The 14,219-nt window shown below is 36.7% G+C and overlaps 1 protein-coding gene and 1 non-coding gene across 2 annotated transcripts; both read left to right on the forward strand.

The window, feature by feature from the left end:
* The first annotated feature begins 2,039 nt into the window (after positions 1–2,039).
* On the forward strand, positions 2,040–2,335 carry LOC150110005 (signal recognition particle RNA). Its single transcript, XR_016549051.1, has one exon.
* A 1,106-nt stretch (positions 2,336–3,441) lies between these two features.
* Positions 3,442–9,061, forward strand: LOC150110006 (monocarboxylate transporter 9-like). Its single transcript, XM_090390549.1, has 3 exons — positions 3,442–3,668; positions 6,342–7,274; positions 8,648–9,061. The coding sequence occupies exons 1-3, from the start codon at positions 3,539–3,541 to the stop codon at positions 8,755–8,757; spliced, it is 1,173 nt and encodes a 390-aa protein (XP_090246675.1). The 5' UTR covers positions 3,442–3,538; the 3' UTR covers positions 8,758–9,061.
* The last annotated feature ends 5,158 nt before the right edge of the window (positions 9,062–14,219 follow it).

Genomic DNA, 14,219 nt, shown 5'->3' on the forward strand with positions numbered 1-14,219 from the left:
GGGTATGGAGTGAATAGATCCAAGTTCCTCTTAGATTGTGCTGACTGAATGACACGTGGAAATTTGTGTTTCTATACCCAATTCCTGGATGAACCTTGCGCTGTCCAAGATTGTTTACAGAAATAATGTAGGGGACTAATAATTGGTCACAATGGATTAATTGATCCCCCCCCCGTCACACGCACACACACATAAAATGCTCGTTTTAGCATTTTATAACAGAACGAGAAATTTGCAAGGGGAACCTGGTTTTAGAAAACTGATGGACATGCAGTAGTTCATTATGTTTATCTAGGGATAGGATATAAAGGAGAATTTTGGTAATTTACTGACGTTAATTCTTCAGCGTATCGACATTGTTTCCTGAAGAAACACAATAGCTCAACTGGCTGTAAGGAGGTATTTCTAACAAAGCGGTTATTTAATGTATGTTCGTATTCCACTGAGTACTGTTACTAGCAATTTATCAGTGCCTATAGGAAGATCTATTTTTTAATGGTATACTTGCATCGTGTTCTACGATTTTGAAAAAAAAAACTTGAAAGTGCTTAGCTATTTTTCATAACCATTTCAGTGATTATGTGAGTAATATCCTCTTATTCACATATATTGGGTAAAATTAAGGTATATTTATCATATTTATGTAAGAAAACTGCAAACATTTATTTGAAGTAAAATTACCGAAAACTAGATTTGTTTTTAATATGTTCGTTGTAACAAGGCATTTAAGGTCACCATTTTATTAAATGATGTTTTCAGTAAAGCAACTTTAAGCATTTTCCACATACACTTGCTAAGACATTTCAGATGTCTACTTAGCTTTAACAAGAAGCTGAGGTAGACATCTGAAATACGTTCAACACGAACCTAATTTCTATAGAAAAAATTACGTTGAAATAAACTAAAAATTCCTGTTGGTGAATAAAATAATAAATTTTCCAGAGAGTGGGGGGTTTTAAGTAGAGGTTGAAAATTGACTTTTTTAATTTCTACATTGATAAGGACCACGAAATGCGTGGAGCTATTACACAAAAAAAGAAGAACAAAGGTTTCGATAGATAATATGAAACTTCAATATGAGTCCGGATTATTATTGGGTATTATGATAGCTGCCTTATAAAAAATTAAGCATCCCATCTTGTGAAAAGTTCAATGTGCAGAAAAAATGAAGACTGTTTTGATAAATATGTACAAAATGAGCTGTTGAATGATGCAGATTCATAGCTTTGAACTAAACAAAACCAAATGATAAAGTTCACTGACCTGTATTACTGCTCAACATTTTCCTACAGTTATCGAAAACGTTATTACGTAAGATTTTCTTATCTTATTTTGGGTCTGGCAGTCACTAAAACTCGACTAAGTCGCCCTTCATTTAGTTCTCTTTTCTTTCCTCGGATGTACATCCAAAATGAAAACGCTAAATCCTTCAAAAGCACTTATAATTGCAGCGTGTTTCATTGATATGTTTGTTATTGGTGGAATAATTCAATCGAACGGAGTTTTGTTTATAGCTACGATGACACACTTTAACGTGTCAAGAGAAAAGTGTGCTTGGATTTATAGCCTCAATTTCACTGTTGTACAATTTGCTTGTAAGTGCATGTATTTCCATTGATTACTGAGCATATTATTTTTATTTTTTATTTATGTTTATTTATTTATTTATATCAAACATTGACTGATGTTTTTATTTTGTTGTGTTTTTCATTTATATTTTGTTTTTATTTGTAATTATTATTATTATATGTCGACTGCACTGTACCTGTTGAGCAGAGCATTCAAAATAAGTGTTAAATCATTTGGTAGTAACAAAAACAGCGAAACAACTTAAAAAAAATACTCCCTCCCGCAAACACATCTTATTTTACTGTGCTAATGGATATTTAACTTGTGGTTAAATATGTTTATGTGGCCTTGAAAGGTGTGTAAGTAGGACAGGTTATTATTTATTGTTATTGCATATTTGAATATTAATTTACTGAATAGTTACAGCACAGCCTAAACCAGTTGCAGAACAAAACATTATTAATTACTGGGCCGGATTTGTGGCGTTTCCTGTAATCCAGCTTCTTGGAGGCTTGAACTAGTGGATGGTTTGGGGACTAGAGTCTTGTTTCGCAACGATGCTGTGCTGATCAGATGTCTGGACTAAGCATGTCATCAGTATGGTGACTTCGAGGGAGCTCGGAGACATCAGGTTGATTAACGAGAAGCGAACTGGCTCAGGCCGGAAACGAAGCAGGCCCAAGCTTCCGCGTAGTGCAGTAGAGGAATCGCATTTATGAATACGCGTTGAGTGACAGCCAGCTCAATTAAATTGGGCAAAGTTCTTGAGCCTCTGTAGCGCAATTGGAAGAACAGTGGAACATTGCGCCCTTCGATTGGAAATTACCTGGGTTCGATTCTCGTCGTGACTAATTGAATCCCTTTTCAGTTAAAGGTGAGTTAGCCGATCTCATACGGTAGTAACGGGGTTTTTTCTCCCGGAAACTGTGGTTTTTCATCTCTTCAAATCAGCCTTTAGAATACACGCAATTTACAGACAAAAATTACAGACATCACCTGTTGGTGATAATAATGGACGGTAGATAGCGTTGATGGTAGTAGTATCGTAGCAGGAGTATTAAGTAGTAGTGGAGAGGATGAGATGTATTTAGCGAAGTAGAGTAGACTGCACTCCGCGATGAGTTCTTGGACACCCTGGAGGTGTCACGTAATGATGATGATGATGATAATAATAATCTTCTTCTTCTTTCACTACGCGTTATTCCCGCTTCCTCTGGGTCCGCGTGTTACTTAGATGCGACTACTTGTTAGTACAACTCCCAACCAACCTGTAGCCTGGTCTGCCGCTGGGGGAGGGGGTATATTTTTGGCTGTATAGGCGTATGTTCACGGGGCGGTTTGCCTGCTTGCTGGATGAAAAACCCCAGATAAACTGGCGAAAAAACCCTAATGCCCGCGCCCAAGACCGGCTAACTTGGCTATGGCTGAGGAAGATCCTCAAGTCTTCGACGGGAATCGAACCTGGGACTCTCCTTCCCCAGTCATATGGTTGCGAAGCGAAAAGCCACCAGGCTAACCGCGCGGACAACAACAATAACAATAACAATAATAAATGAGAAATTTCTTGAGCTTGAATTTCAGGGGTTTGAAGATAAATTTCACGAATTTATGATACAACTGTAAGAAAAGAATTTAGAGAAAGATTTGAAAAAATCGCCAGAATATAACATCAAGAGGTGTAGAAGAGTGTCAAAAAGTAGAGTGAATAATCAGAATATATATATATACAACTGCGTGCAGAAATGTTAAATTTTTTAGTACATTCTGTAGTGCGGTTATCTTTCTGACGAAGCTGTTAGTGTTTAGCGAAACATGAAGTTTATTATTTTCACAGTAAATCTCTGGGTGAATATTGTTAATGCAGTTTTTGTTAGATTTGAATTCGTAGTTTGGTTTTTATACTTAATTTTGTTATTTAGTACAGAAATATAAAGAACATTTTTATATCCTGACAGCACTGCTTGCCGGGATGTTGGTTTATAAATTCGGAACTCAAAAGGTTACCCTTTTAGGAAGTTTACTAATAGTAACGGGAATGACATGCTGTGTGTTTGCTCGAGGTCTACTTTCATTGGCAATATTTTATGGATTCATTTTGGGTAAGTTAACGGATTAGTTTTTCCTCGTAGAAATTAAAAAGAAAACCACAGTCATTTTTAAATTGTATGCTGATTAGTCAGGTATTTTAAAATTAAAAATAAAATGTGGTATTCGTTCAACAGTTAGATTGAAATAACTCTGAGGACCACAAACCTTTCTTATGCATTTCGATGTTTAATTTTTGATTTCTATATTTCAATTACAAAATAACATCATCCAATTACCACCAAATGAAGAAAACTCGTAGGATTATGGCAGGTTTTCTAGTTCAAATAATTCACAATATCAGAATAAAAATGTTTTTAAATACAAGGTTGCCATTCCATTTGGAGCCTTTTACTTAGGCATACATACATTAGTTGGTTATTTAAGTTAAGGGATATTACATCCCATATAGTTTCTTAGCCGAATAAGAAACTCAAAGAGTTTCATGCCGAATATAGTAGAAACTTTATAAAGTTCGGCGATTCCAAGCGTAAGCAAATACCTGTATACTGCAGCAACTGATCCTTAAGGTAGTGCAAGCTGGGGCAACTCGCGTCGAAGGTGGAGCAAGATCCGATCACTATTCTTGATATTTACCCATAATGTGAACTTAGCTCCTAGGAGCTGTATTTCTGTTCTACTTTATGAGAGAAGGTCACTACCCAGACCGGTTTCAACATTTATTGAGGTCTCATCAGTGAGTAGGTAGACCTAGTTAATATCAAGCTTGTAGCGAACAGAACTTACAATCCTTCTATGAGAATTGACGTGAGGTGTCCTAATAAATTATTAGATACAGCTCCTAGGAGCTAAGTTCGCATTATGGGTAAATATCAAGAATAGTGATCGGAGCTTGCTCCACCTTCGACGCGAGTTGCCCCAGCTTGCACTACCTTAAGGGTCAGTTGCTGCAGTATCCAGGTATTTGCTTACGCTTGGAATCGCCGAACTTTATGTAGTTTCTACTATATTCGGCATGAAACTCTTTGAGTTTCTTATTCGGCTAAGAAACTATATGGGATGTAATATCCCTTAACTTAAACAAGTTATATGTCGCCGAATTGAAGCCTTTGGCTCTTCATATATCTAATAATTAGTTGGTTAGTTAATTTTGATATATCACTCTACAACGGGATCGCCAACTTTCTCACTGGTCGCTCACTACGTGTCATGGTGAACGATCTGTTCTCCTCAGATTTCCCTACCAATGCAGGTGTACTCCAGCGTTCTGTTCTTTTACCCACTCTCTTCCTCATGTATATAAATGCCCTGCTCTCTCTGACTTCCATTCCTATCCATTCCTCATTTTCATTCGACAAACCTTGTAGTGCTCAAGTATTAGAATCCTCACGATCTACCACGACCAGGGACCCGAACTCAAATTTCCTAGCTACATCCCAGCGGGGCAAGGACAACCTTATAAATTTCAAAACTGATCTCTTGCAAGAAAGAAAAGAACTAGCATCCTTTCTGTTATCTTCGGTAATACCGAGATATCCAAACATGATCGGATTTCTATACTCGGACTGACCTGCACCACCAAAAAAACTTGGTTACTTTTTCGCAACCAGACACTGCTTTACACCTTTACAGCTGATAACTCTATACAAAGTCCAAACCTGCCCATCCATGGAATACTGCTCCCATATTTGGGGTATCAAAATGCTCTCTAGGATTGCTCGATTCGATTCAGAGGATAGCAGTCCGGCAAATTATTGATCTCTCTCTCTCTGTCTTTCTCTCTCTCTCTCACACACACACCCATTTCAATCCATCTCTCACAAACTTCGATTTCTGTCTTGAGTCTCTACTACTACAGATAATTTCATGGACTGTGCTCTGTTGAATTTGCCACTATTATTCCTCCACTTTCTTCCAAAATCATCAAAACAAGAGCTACTGTTAACCAACACTCTTTGACAGTGCATTTGAAACTCACCGAATCAACTTCACTGCCTCCTCTTTCATCCAATCTACTTCTTTCCTTTGGAACAATCTCCTTCACTATGCCTTCCCCAATGATTACAACCCTCAGGTGTGTTCTAGCAAATTGTAAGCAGATTCCTCTTTTCTTCTATTCCTGTAGCCCATACACGGCACTAATGTGCTATAGGTTTTGTGGCATTTCGTGTGTTTTCGGATATTTTATTGCAGATTTTCAACAATCTACTGTCCAGTCATTGGGAGCGATCTCTACATGAAACGGTCAAACCCGAGCATTGCATGGGAGTCAAGTTCACGACAGTCCTAATGTGTAAACCAAAGACGTGTACTGTATACTTATAGAACCTTAATGTTCCGGTATACAGCTGAGAACACTCTGACCTAATTAAGAAAACCCCCGAGCTTTAGTTTGTTCACGTGGTCTTCCTATTTTCATTTTTCTTGCATATTTTTAATGTCGTCAACTTATCTCATATGCTCTAATTTTGCTGAAATTTCACGAATGGATTGGATAAAATTTACTATAAACACTTCGTTTAAAGTTGGTTGTAATGGAACTTGCATCAGTAAAAATCACAAACAGATGCAAGTTCCACACCGTTGCACCAAGGTCACGCAAGAAATTCGCATGATTCGGAAAGTTTGCTTACAATAAACACATCACCATAGTATAATAATCACTTTAAATTTTCATGTGTATTTTGTATGCTTAACATTCAAAATTTTTTTTTCTCTATTTGTAGGTTCTGGAATGAGTCTGTTAACAATAGTGATTCCTCTCACAATCTGCGAACATTTCAAAACGACGAAGACTACGGTGTTAGCCTTAGTTTTCACCGGCGCAACAGCTGGTTGTGTTCTGCCACTCCTAAGTGAAAAAATGATAGACCACTATGGACTTCGAGGTTGCTTTTTAATTTTAGGAGGTGTGTTTATGCATGTGTTCATTTCTGCAATTATAATAAAACCATCTCCCAAACTGCGTAATCTCGAGGAACTCGATAATCAAACCAATAAAAGTTCACTTCCTACTGTGAAAGAGCACGATGACTTTGTAAAGGATGAGCCCAAGTCTTTAACATTAAACGGAAGCATAGAAAAGTCAGAGCTTGAAAAGAATGAACGTTTAGGAGAGAGAGAGAATGAAGTGGAAACAGTAAAGGAGAAAAAGCTACTTCTTCGATTTTTAGAATCGATACTTTCCACTCTTCAACTTACTCTAGGTTTGCTGATAAATTTAAACTTCATTATAATTACTTTCGGGTATATCTCATATGTCATTTTGTACGTAATCCATTTTACGATAATAATTGATTTTGCTAACGATAACGGGATCACAAGAGATTATGCTGTTTATCTTGTGTTGGCCGCTTCTCTAGTCGGCTTGATTTCTCAACTCTTGGTTGGATGGGTGACCGATAAAAAAAAATTAAGCATAAAACATGTTGTTGTGTTGTTTATGGTAATAGCAGGAATAAACATGGCTTGTATTCCATCGGCTCACAGTTATGTAACATTGATGGTGGTGTGTGTGGTTTTTGGGACATGCAATTGTGTTCAATCAATATTCAAAATTTTGTATGAAGAGTTTCTCGGAAGCGAAAAATTTGCGCTCTCAACTGGTTTGGCCTCCTGCATTGGTGGATGTGTTCAGCTCCTTACGCCAACTCTTATTGGTAAGTGAAACATCAATACATCTAGTCGTTTGGTTCTCATTATTTTTTACTTTTAGATTGGTTAACAATATATGATGAAAAAAATGTATATTTTTAAAACAAAACGTGACATTCCTTCTTCAAAAAGTAACAACTACCTGATAGATATGAACACTAAATAGCATTTTTTATTGCCGTAGCTTGGACATTGTACAAGTAGTCAATTAGAAACTGAATCAGATTCGCACTACTACTATCATTTAATATAACAGATGCTTCTTCAACAATTTTGTGTAACAGATGAATGGTTTCGATTCAGAAGGAATAATTAATCTTGATAACGAAATATTGTAAGAATTTGGCAGGCATGTCAGATGAGCATCTGAAGGTTAACAAAGCTATGAGAAAAAAATATTGCATAAAAAAGTTTTGCATGTGAATCTTTCTTCCCTTATAAAAGTATGTAAAGCTATAGAACATTATGTGTCATGGATTAGATAATCCAGACCAGACAAGGAACTTTTCAAGTCACTTCAGTCCTCAAATAACTTGAGTGGTGGTTTCAAGCTCGACAACAGAATATTGCATATCACCTAAACGTTTATACCGATATCCACCACATCAGGATTCCAAATCATTGTGTTGATTGGAGAGCAGGTACGCTATCCACGCGTGAAACAAGCCAGTAACTGTTATTGGTATGAAGTTAGTGACCAAGCATGAAGGTAATGATGGTAATGTCAATGCCTGAAGTGAATACTTTTAGTGATGCACGAAGTTAATATCTCTAATGACAATGTGCGAGATCATTCAGGAAGGTTCTCTATTTAAAGTAGTCATTTGGTCAGAAAAGGTGGACGTGATGACAAGCCACTATCAGTTCACAGTGCAATTACTTGCAAAGTTTTTGACAAAAAAATATGATGTATTCTTTGTAGGGAAGATTGGCGTCTTTTTGATTAACTCTTATCGAAATTAGAAGTTTCCTTGAAGGCCGAAAAGGGTGGCGGCGAAGGAATTATAAAAAAATAGTTGCTTGCTATCTAATGATTATGGAGCGGTAGGTATTTTACTGCGGAACATTTCCTATTCCAGAAGATGTTTTACGATAAGGTACGTTTTTTATTTGTACAGTAACAGATGAGATTCTATGAACGTAAAAAATATTTTTTGTACTTACATTAAAAATATAAATATATTTTTGTGACTAAATCTAACACTGAATTTAATGAAATCATTTTTTGATAATGTTTTACTTTGGCGAAAGTTTGGACAAAGTAAAACAAGTTGAAAGTTTTCACATTTTCATTATACTCCTGTTCAAGCATTGATTATGGGAGTAAACGAATAAAAATTATATATAGATTCATCTAATTCTCCCCTTCCTTTTATAGGTTACTTCCGAGACACCCTACAAAGTTATAATGGTTTGTACTACACGTTAAGTAGTGTAGCAACTGTCGGAGGACTGTTGCTTATATTTGTCTCAAAGAAACCAGAATGAAGTGCTGAACTAGGCAATTAACTTTACAAGATGAACTGATCTTTTCTTCAATAAAGTATGATAGAGTCTTTCCACACTCAGTGTACATTAAAGTATGCTAATTAGATTATCTGTAAACTATTTGTTATTCTTCAGTTCATACGATAACACAACGACAGGAGTGAATAAATATTATTCCCTTCTTTTCCTTGCGTTATCGTGTGAAATGAAGAATCATATGGCACGAGTATCTTTTAAAGAACGAACATTGTTATTCTACATTCCTGAATCAATAATTCATATTGATTTGTTAAATTTTACCAATGTTTGCTGTACCGGATCATTCATAATTAATCTCAGCGAATTAAATAAATTGAAAGGTTCCAGCGCGTAATGTACTATTGGATTATACACTTTTATGGAGGATTTAGCATAATAAAACAAATTTAAACGTCTGTGCAGCTTCGAAAATCACATGACGTAGAAGAAGAAGGATATAACAGATTTGACGAGATGCCTATCAGAGAAATTTTTAGGTCTTTATTTTGTTTTTCACTTGATCCTTATTCCTATCCTATCCTTTTCATCCGTTGAAGACAGGTTGAGTCCCTTCCTGATGAGAGGTTTCTGGCATATTAATGCAGCCGGTTCTCCACTCCTCTGCTGCATCCCCTAAGGGGGATATTCATGACAGTAATCCGTGTGTGATCAGGGAGCCAGTTTGCCTGCTTGCTGGATGAACCCCCCACCCCAGATAAACTGGGGGAAAAACCTTCTGTACACGCCCAAGACCGACTAACTTGCTATGACTGAGAAAGATCCTTGAGCTCCTCACGTCATCGACAGGAATCGAACCTAGGACACTCTTTCCCCTAGGCATATGGCTACGAAGCGTATAGGCACCTAGGCTAACCGCGCGAACTGATCCTTATTACATATAAATATTTTTTTTCCTTCTGAAAGAAAATTGGGATTTTATGTTTGGAATTCTTGAGAGATCGATGTCTTGGTTATTGTTAAATATCGTTACCTTTCCTATAATAATTTATTTCTTTTATGAATTGACCTCTCTACAATAACTACTAGACTTACAAAAATTTCCCTGACTCTAATATCAGTATCACTTCTTACGTTCATTCTATAAGGAAAGCAAATTCTATATCTCTAGCCGATTCCTAATTATACTCACCTGCTTATCCTGCCTGTTAAAGGTTATTCATTGCTAAAAGAAACGAATCCTCTAATTTCTTTCTGGAGCCGTCTCCTCTTCAGATATTGACAAATTTATTTTTTAAAGCTGTGCCAGCCAATATCTTAGAATAGAGGGGACTCTTGTTCAGGGAGACATTTCCAGACGTTTGGTGCACATAGGTGAATAAATTTAGTGACTCATAAATTAAACGCTTTACTGTGGCTAAGTAAATTCTGTTTGCAGTCGTAACCTCTATAACATGTTATACCTTTCTTTCAATCCCCCCCCCACACGCTATGGTTCAGATTAATGAGTGGTATCACAGGCAAAACTCAGGTATAGAAGAAAAAACATATCTATTGGAATCTAAAGACACATACACTTAGACCAATCTCACTTTCAATTAGTTCTATAACATGCTAAATCAAACTGATTAATACTCTAATGCATGAACAATAAATCCTTCTTTTAAGTTAGAGATTAAACACACATAATATACACGTTATACACTTGTAATCAATATTCTACCTACTATGTTAGTCTTGCACATTAAACCAGTCACAATCCTCTATAACCATTCCAGACAATTTGTCTTATAGACATTAGCCACTGCTAAATAATCACTTAAAGTTCTTAATAACTGTATTAAGAACTGTATTATTATTACACTACAATGATATTTCCCTTTTACTGACTGGGTAATTATACAACAAAATCGGTGCTTTACCATTTCTTGGGGCAGGATCTCCAGGTCCGTCTGAACTGTCCTTTGTTTGAATTACCTCTTGATACTTCCATAAGCCTGCGTCCGCGTGGTGGGTCACTATGGTCAGATTAAGCTATGCTCTGCACCTGCCGTTTTTCCCTCGTCTATTCTCGATCTGTTTTGGACCATCGTCGTTTCTACTGCCGGTTCTGGTATACATCCACGATATTATTCCGTCGGAACTTTCAGCGAAGGAGCGAAGACAGCATATGCCAACATCTCATGCTTTAGTACTGGCAGAAATGCAGACATCGAAGGGAAAGGTGCACCATCCGATATCTTACTATCTCCAAGAAACACCATTAGGAACTACCGATCCATGGGAGAAGTCGAATCATCATCCAATAGGCAAAAAAAAAGCCTTGAGAAAGGGGTGCAAACCTTTTTTATTCTCTCTTCACTCCCCCCCCCCCTTTTAGCATCCTGTTACTAGCTGCGATAGCGCCCTCTTACTTTCTGCATTCTTCTCCCACTCGCTACTTTCTTCGTCCGCGGGAATTTCGGCACATCGCAAGATCTCTAGCAGCGTCTTCCGGGAAACGAATGTGCTGTCGCTTTCTGATATTGCCAATGCCTCAGGCCCGCCAGTGACCTTTGGACTATTGTTTACATCTAATTTACCCATTCATTGTATACGTGATGCATTCATATAATACTAATTTATACACAAAGTGCTTTACATGGTCTTACAATTCTACTAAAAGGAGGTAATTCTATTTATATTTACAGTTAGTACTTTATTTCTTCTGCTCGAGTAAAAGGTTTTTCTCTCAGCTGATTTTTCTGATTTCTTAAATCCTGAATGAATTGTTTCTTTAATAAAGTTCTTCATTCAGGATGTAACACTATTCTGTGGCTGAGGGAATGCACGGATTAAGCGTTTTGGACTTGATCATAGCGTCATATGATTTGATTATAACTAATATGTCTTTCTTGGCCCAAGGTGGTAAGATTGATCACATAATTGACCATGGAAATAGATTGCAGCATTGCACAGGAATGGTGGTAGAATGGGTACACCAAACTAGAAAGATTGGCAAATAAATCGTGGATAGCAGTTTAAAGTGGATAAGGCATGAAGTTTGAGATTTAGAGATGGAAGACAGATGGAAATTTATAATTCAAGGACATAACGTAAAGATGACAAAGACGTCTCAACGATTGCTGTAATCCCAAGATTTGAAGAAGTGCTGGTAGATCTATTGCATCATGCAATCATTAATAAAGTACTATAAATTCGTTTATGAACGTATTCTGTTTTGTTTATGAGACCTACTGATGACAAATCTATTTAAGGAAACAACCCGTGTCTTTTTAAATGTAGAACCTACTTATTCGCTAAAGAACTTGACAAAATCAGCACAGATTCTTCGATAAATGGAACACTGAATAACATTGCCTAAAATTCCACTGCGATCATTTCATATTAAAGCAAACTGCATTCTGTGGGCATTAGGGGAAATGTAAATCTGTGTAATCTTCAATCTCAGAAAACAAGCAGCAAACAATTCAACTAAAGGGCACCTTGGGCGAATACCAACTCATCGAACCTGGCGTTCTTCAATGCTCAGTTCGGGGAACTATCTAATTTCTGATTTACATAAACGACTTATGTTCGTTGGAATTGAAAGGGAACCTCATCAAATCAGCTATGCTGATGATACGAATAATAGTTTGCTCCTGGAGCGACATGCAAACTTTAAAGTGTAACAAGGAAACTGATTTATTAAGTCTGCATAAACGGTTTAGTGGAAATGAAATCAAAACAAACATTTAAAAAACTAAATTTATCTATTCGAACCCAAGGATAGAGAAGCACTATCGTCAACCAAATACTCTTCCACTTCGTGCGACCCCAGAAGTGACTTTAGTGCTATACTATTCAGAGGGTCTACAGTTATTATTATTTGGACCCACTTGTGGATCATAATTCGAAATGGGAAACTCATATCCAAGATGTAACAGACAAAGTAAGCTACACATTGTACAGAATGTATAATATTAAATGCATAATATCTCATAAATTTTACAGACTCTATATTAAACAGTGGTATATTCAAGAACGCGGTATGAAATTTGTAGTTACACCTATTCTCCTCCCCCTCTCTTCTGCAGAAGATGTCTGCTCTGCCTAGTAGTGATGAGTGAGCTCATCTTTTGCGGATATCTTTTAGTGATGTCACCTCCAACTGAAACTGATAACTTTGGAGGGAAAAAAATAGCATTTGGGTAGTGGAAGTGAAAGGGTAGTCAAGAGGGTGACAGAGGTCTTCCCTGCAATACTCCCCCTCACCCCCGCTCACCCAGAAGATGTCTGCTCAGGCTAGTGGAGATGAGCGAGCTCATCATTTGCAGATATCTTTTAGTGATGTCACCTCCAATTGATACTGATAACTTTTTAGGGGAAAAAATAAAAAAAACGCATTTATTTATTTATTTATTTATTGAACTTTAAGATCTTAATTTTAGACAAATCAAAATATTCGGATGACGTGTGAATAAAATATGAACTTGAATTAGAATATGAATATAGAAGAAAATACGGATATTTATTCAACTTTAAGATCTTAATTTTAGACAAATCAAAATATTCAGATGAATTATGAATAAAATATGAACTTCAATTAGAATATGAATATAGAAGAAAATATAGATGAGCTATGGAAAAAAAATTGTGTGTTTAAGTGACACCAGTATATAATTAATTATTCAGAAAACCTCGAAAGACTGCAGCCATCACGACTTACTCTAAGAATTCCCACCCTTTAACAGGAAAGAAATACCCCAAAATGTATTGGAAAATTAGTACACCCATCTATAGAAGGAAAAAAACTGTATGTTTGAGTGACATCAGCATATAATTAAATTCAAACATTCACGTCACGATTCCTTGTCTTATCTTGATCTTGATCTGGTTAAAAGTGTCCCACCAATCACGACACGATTCCTTATCTACTAATATATCTCACTTTTCCATTCAAAACAATATCGTCACTTATTTACAAGTAACAAATGAAGTCACTTATCTACATCTCATAACAACCCACACCCACATCACCATTCCTTATCTTATCTTGTTCTTGATCTGGTCAGAAGTGCACCACCAATCACAACACGAATCCTTATTATTTCCCATAATTCCATACGCGAATCAAAACACAAGAACTCACGTCATTGACACATATGCCCCCCCCCCCCAAGGAAATTCCTAATATTCCAATCTCATGACGTCAGCCCGCAATGACGTCATCAAATGAACAACCAATCACGTTACGATTCCTTATATTATCTTGATCTTGATCTTGTTCAAAGTGCCTACCCTACCCTACCCTACTACTTAAAAGAAAACAAATACTGACTTGGAAATACTGAAGGTCATCATCACTTCATTGTAGAATGGTATGGAGAACAACTTTTAGGTTATTGGTTGTAGACTAAAGTTGTCCTGTGAGTAGGAGCACTGGCTAGGTTTTAGTTTATTTGGTTTAACGGCAGAAGCAACTCAGGCTATGAGACCAGTGTTAT

Source organism: Typopeltis vanoorti, chromosome 1, assembly GCF_054136105.1.
Source record: "Typopeltis vanoorti isolate ZY-2024b chromosome 1, IOZ_Tvanoo_1.0, whole genome shotgun sequence".
NCBI classification, from domain to species: Eukaryota; Metazoa; Arthropoda; class Arachnida; order Uropygi; family Thelyphonidae; genus Typopeltis; species Typopeltis vanoorti.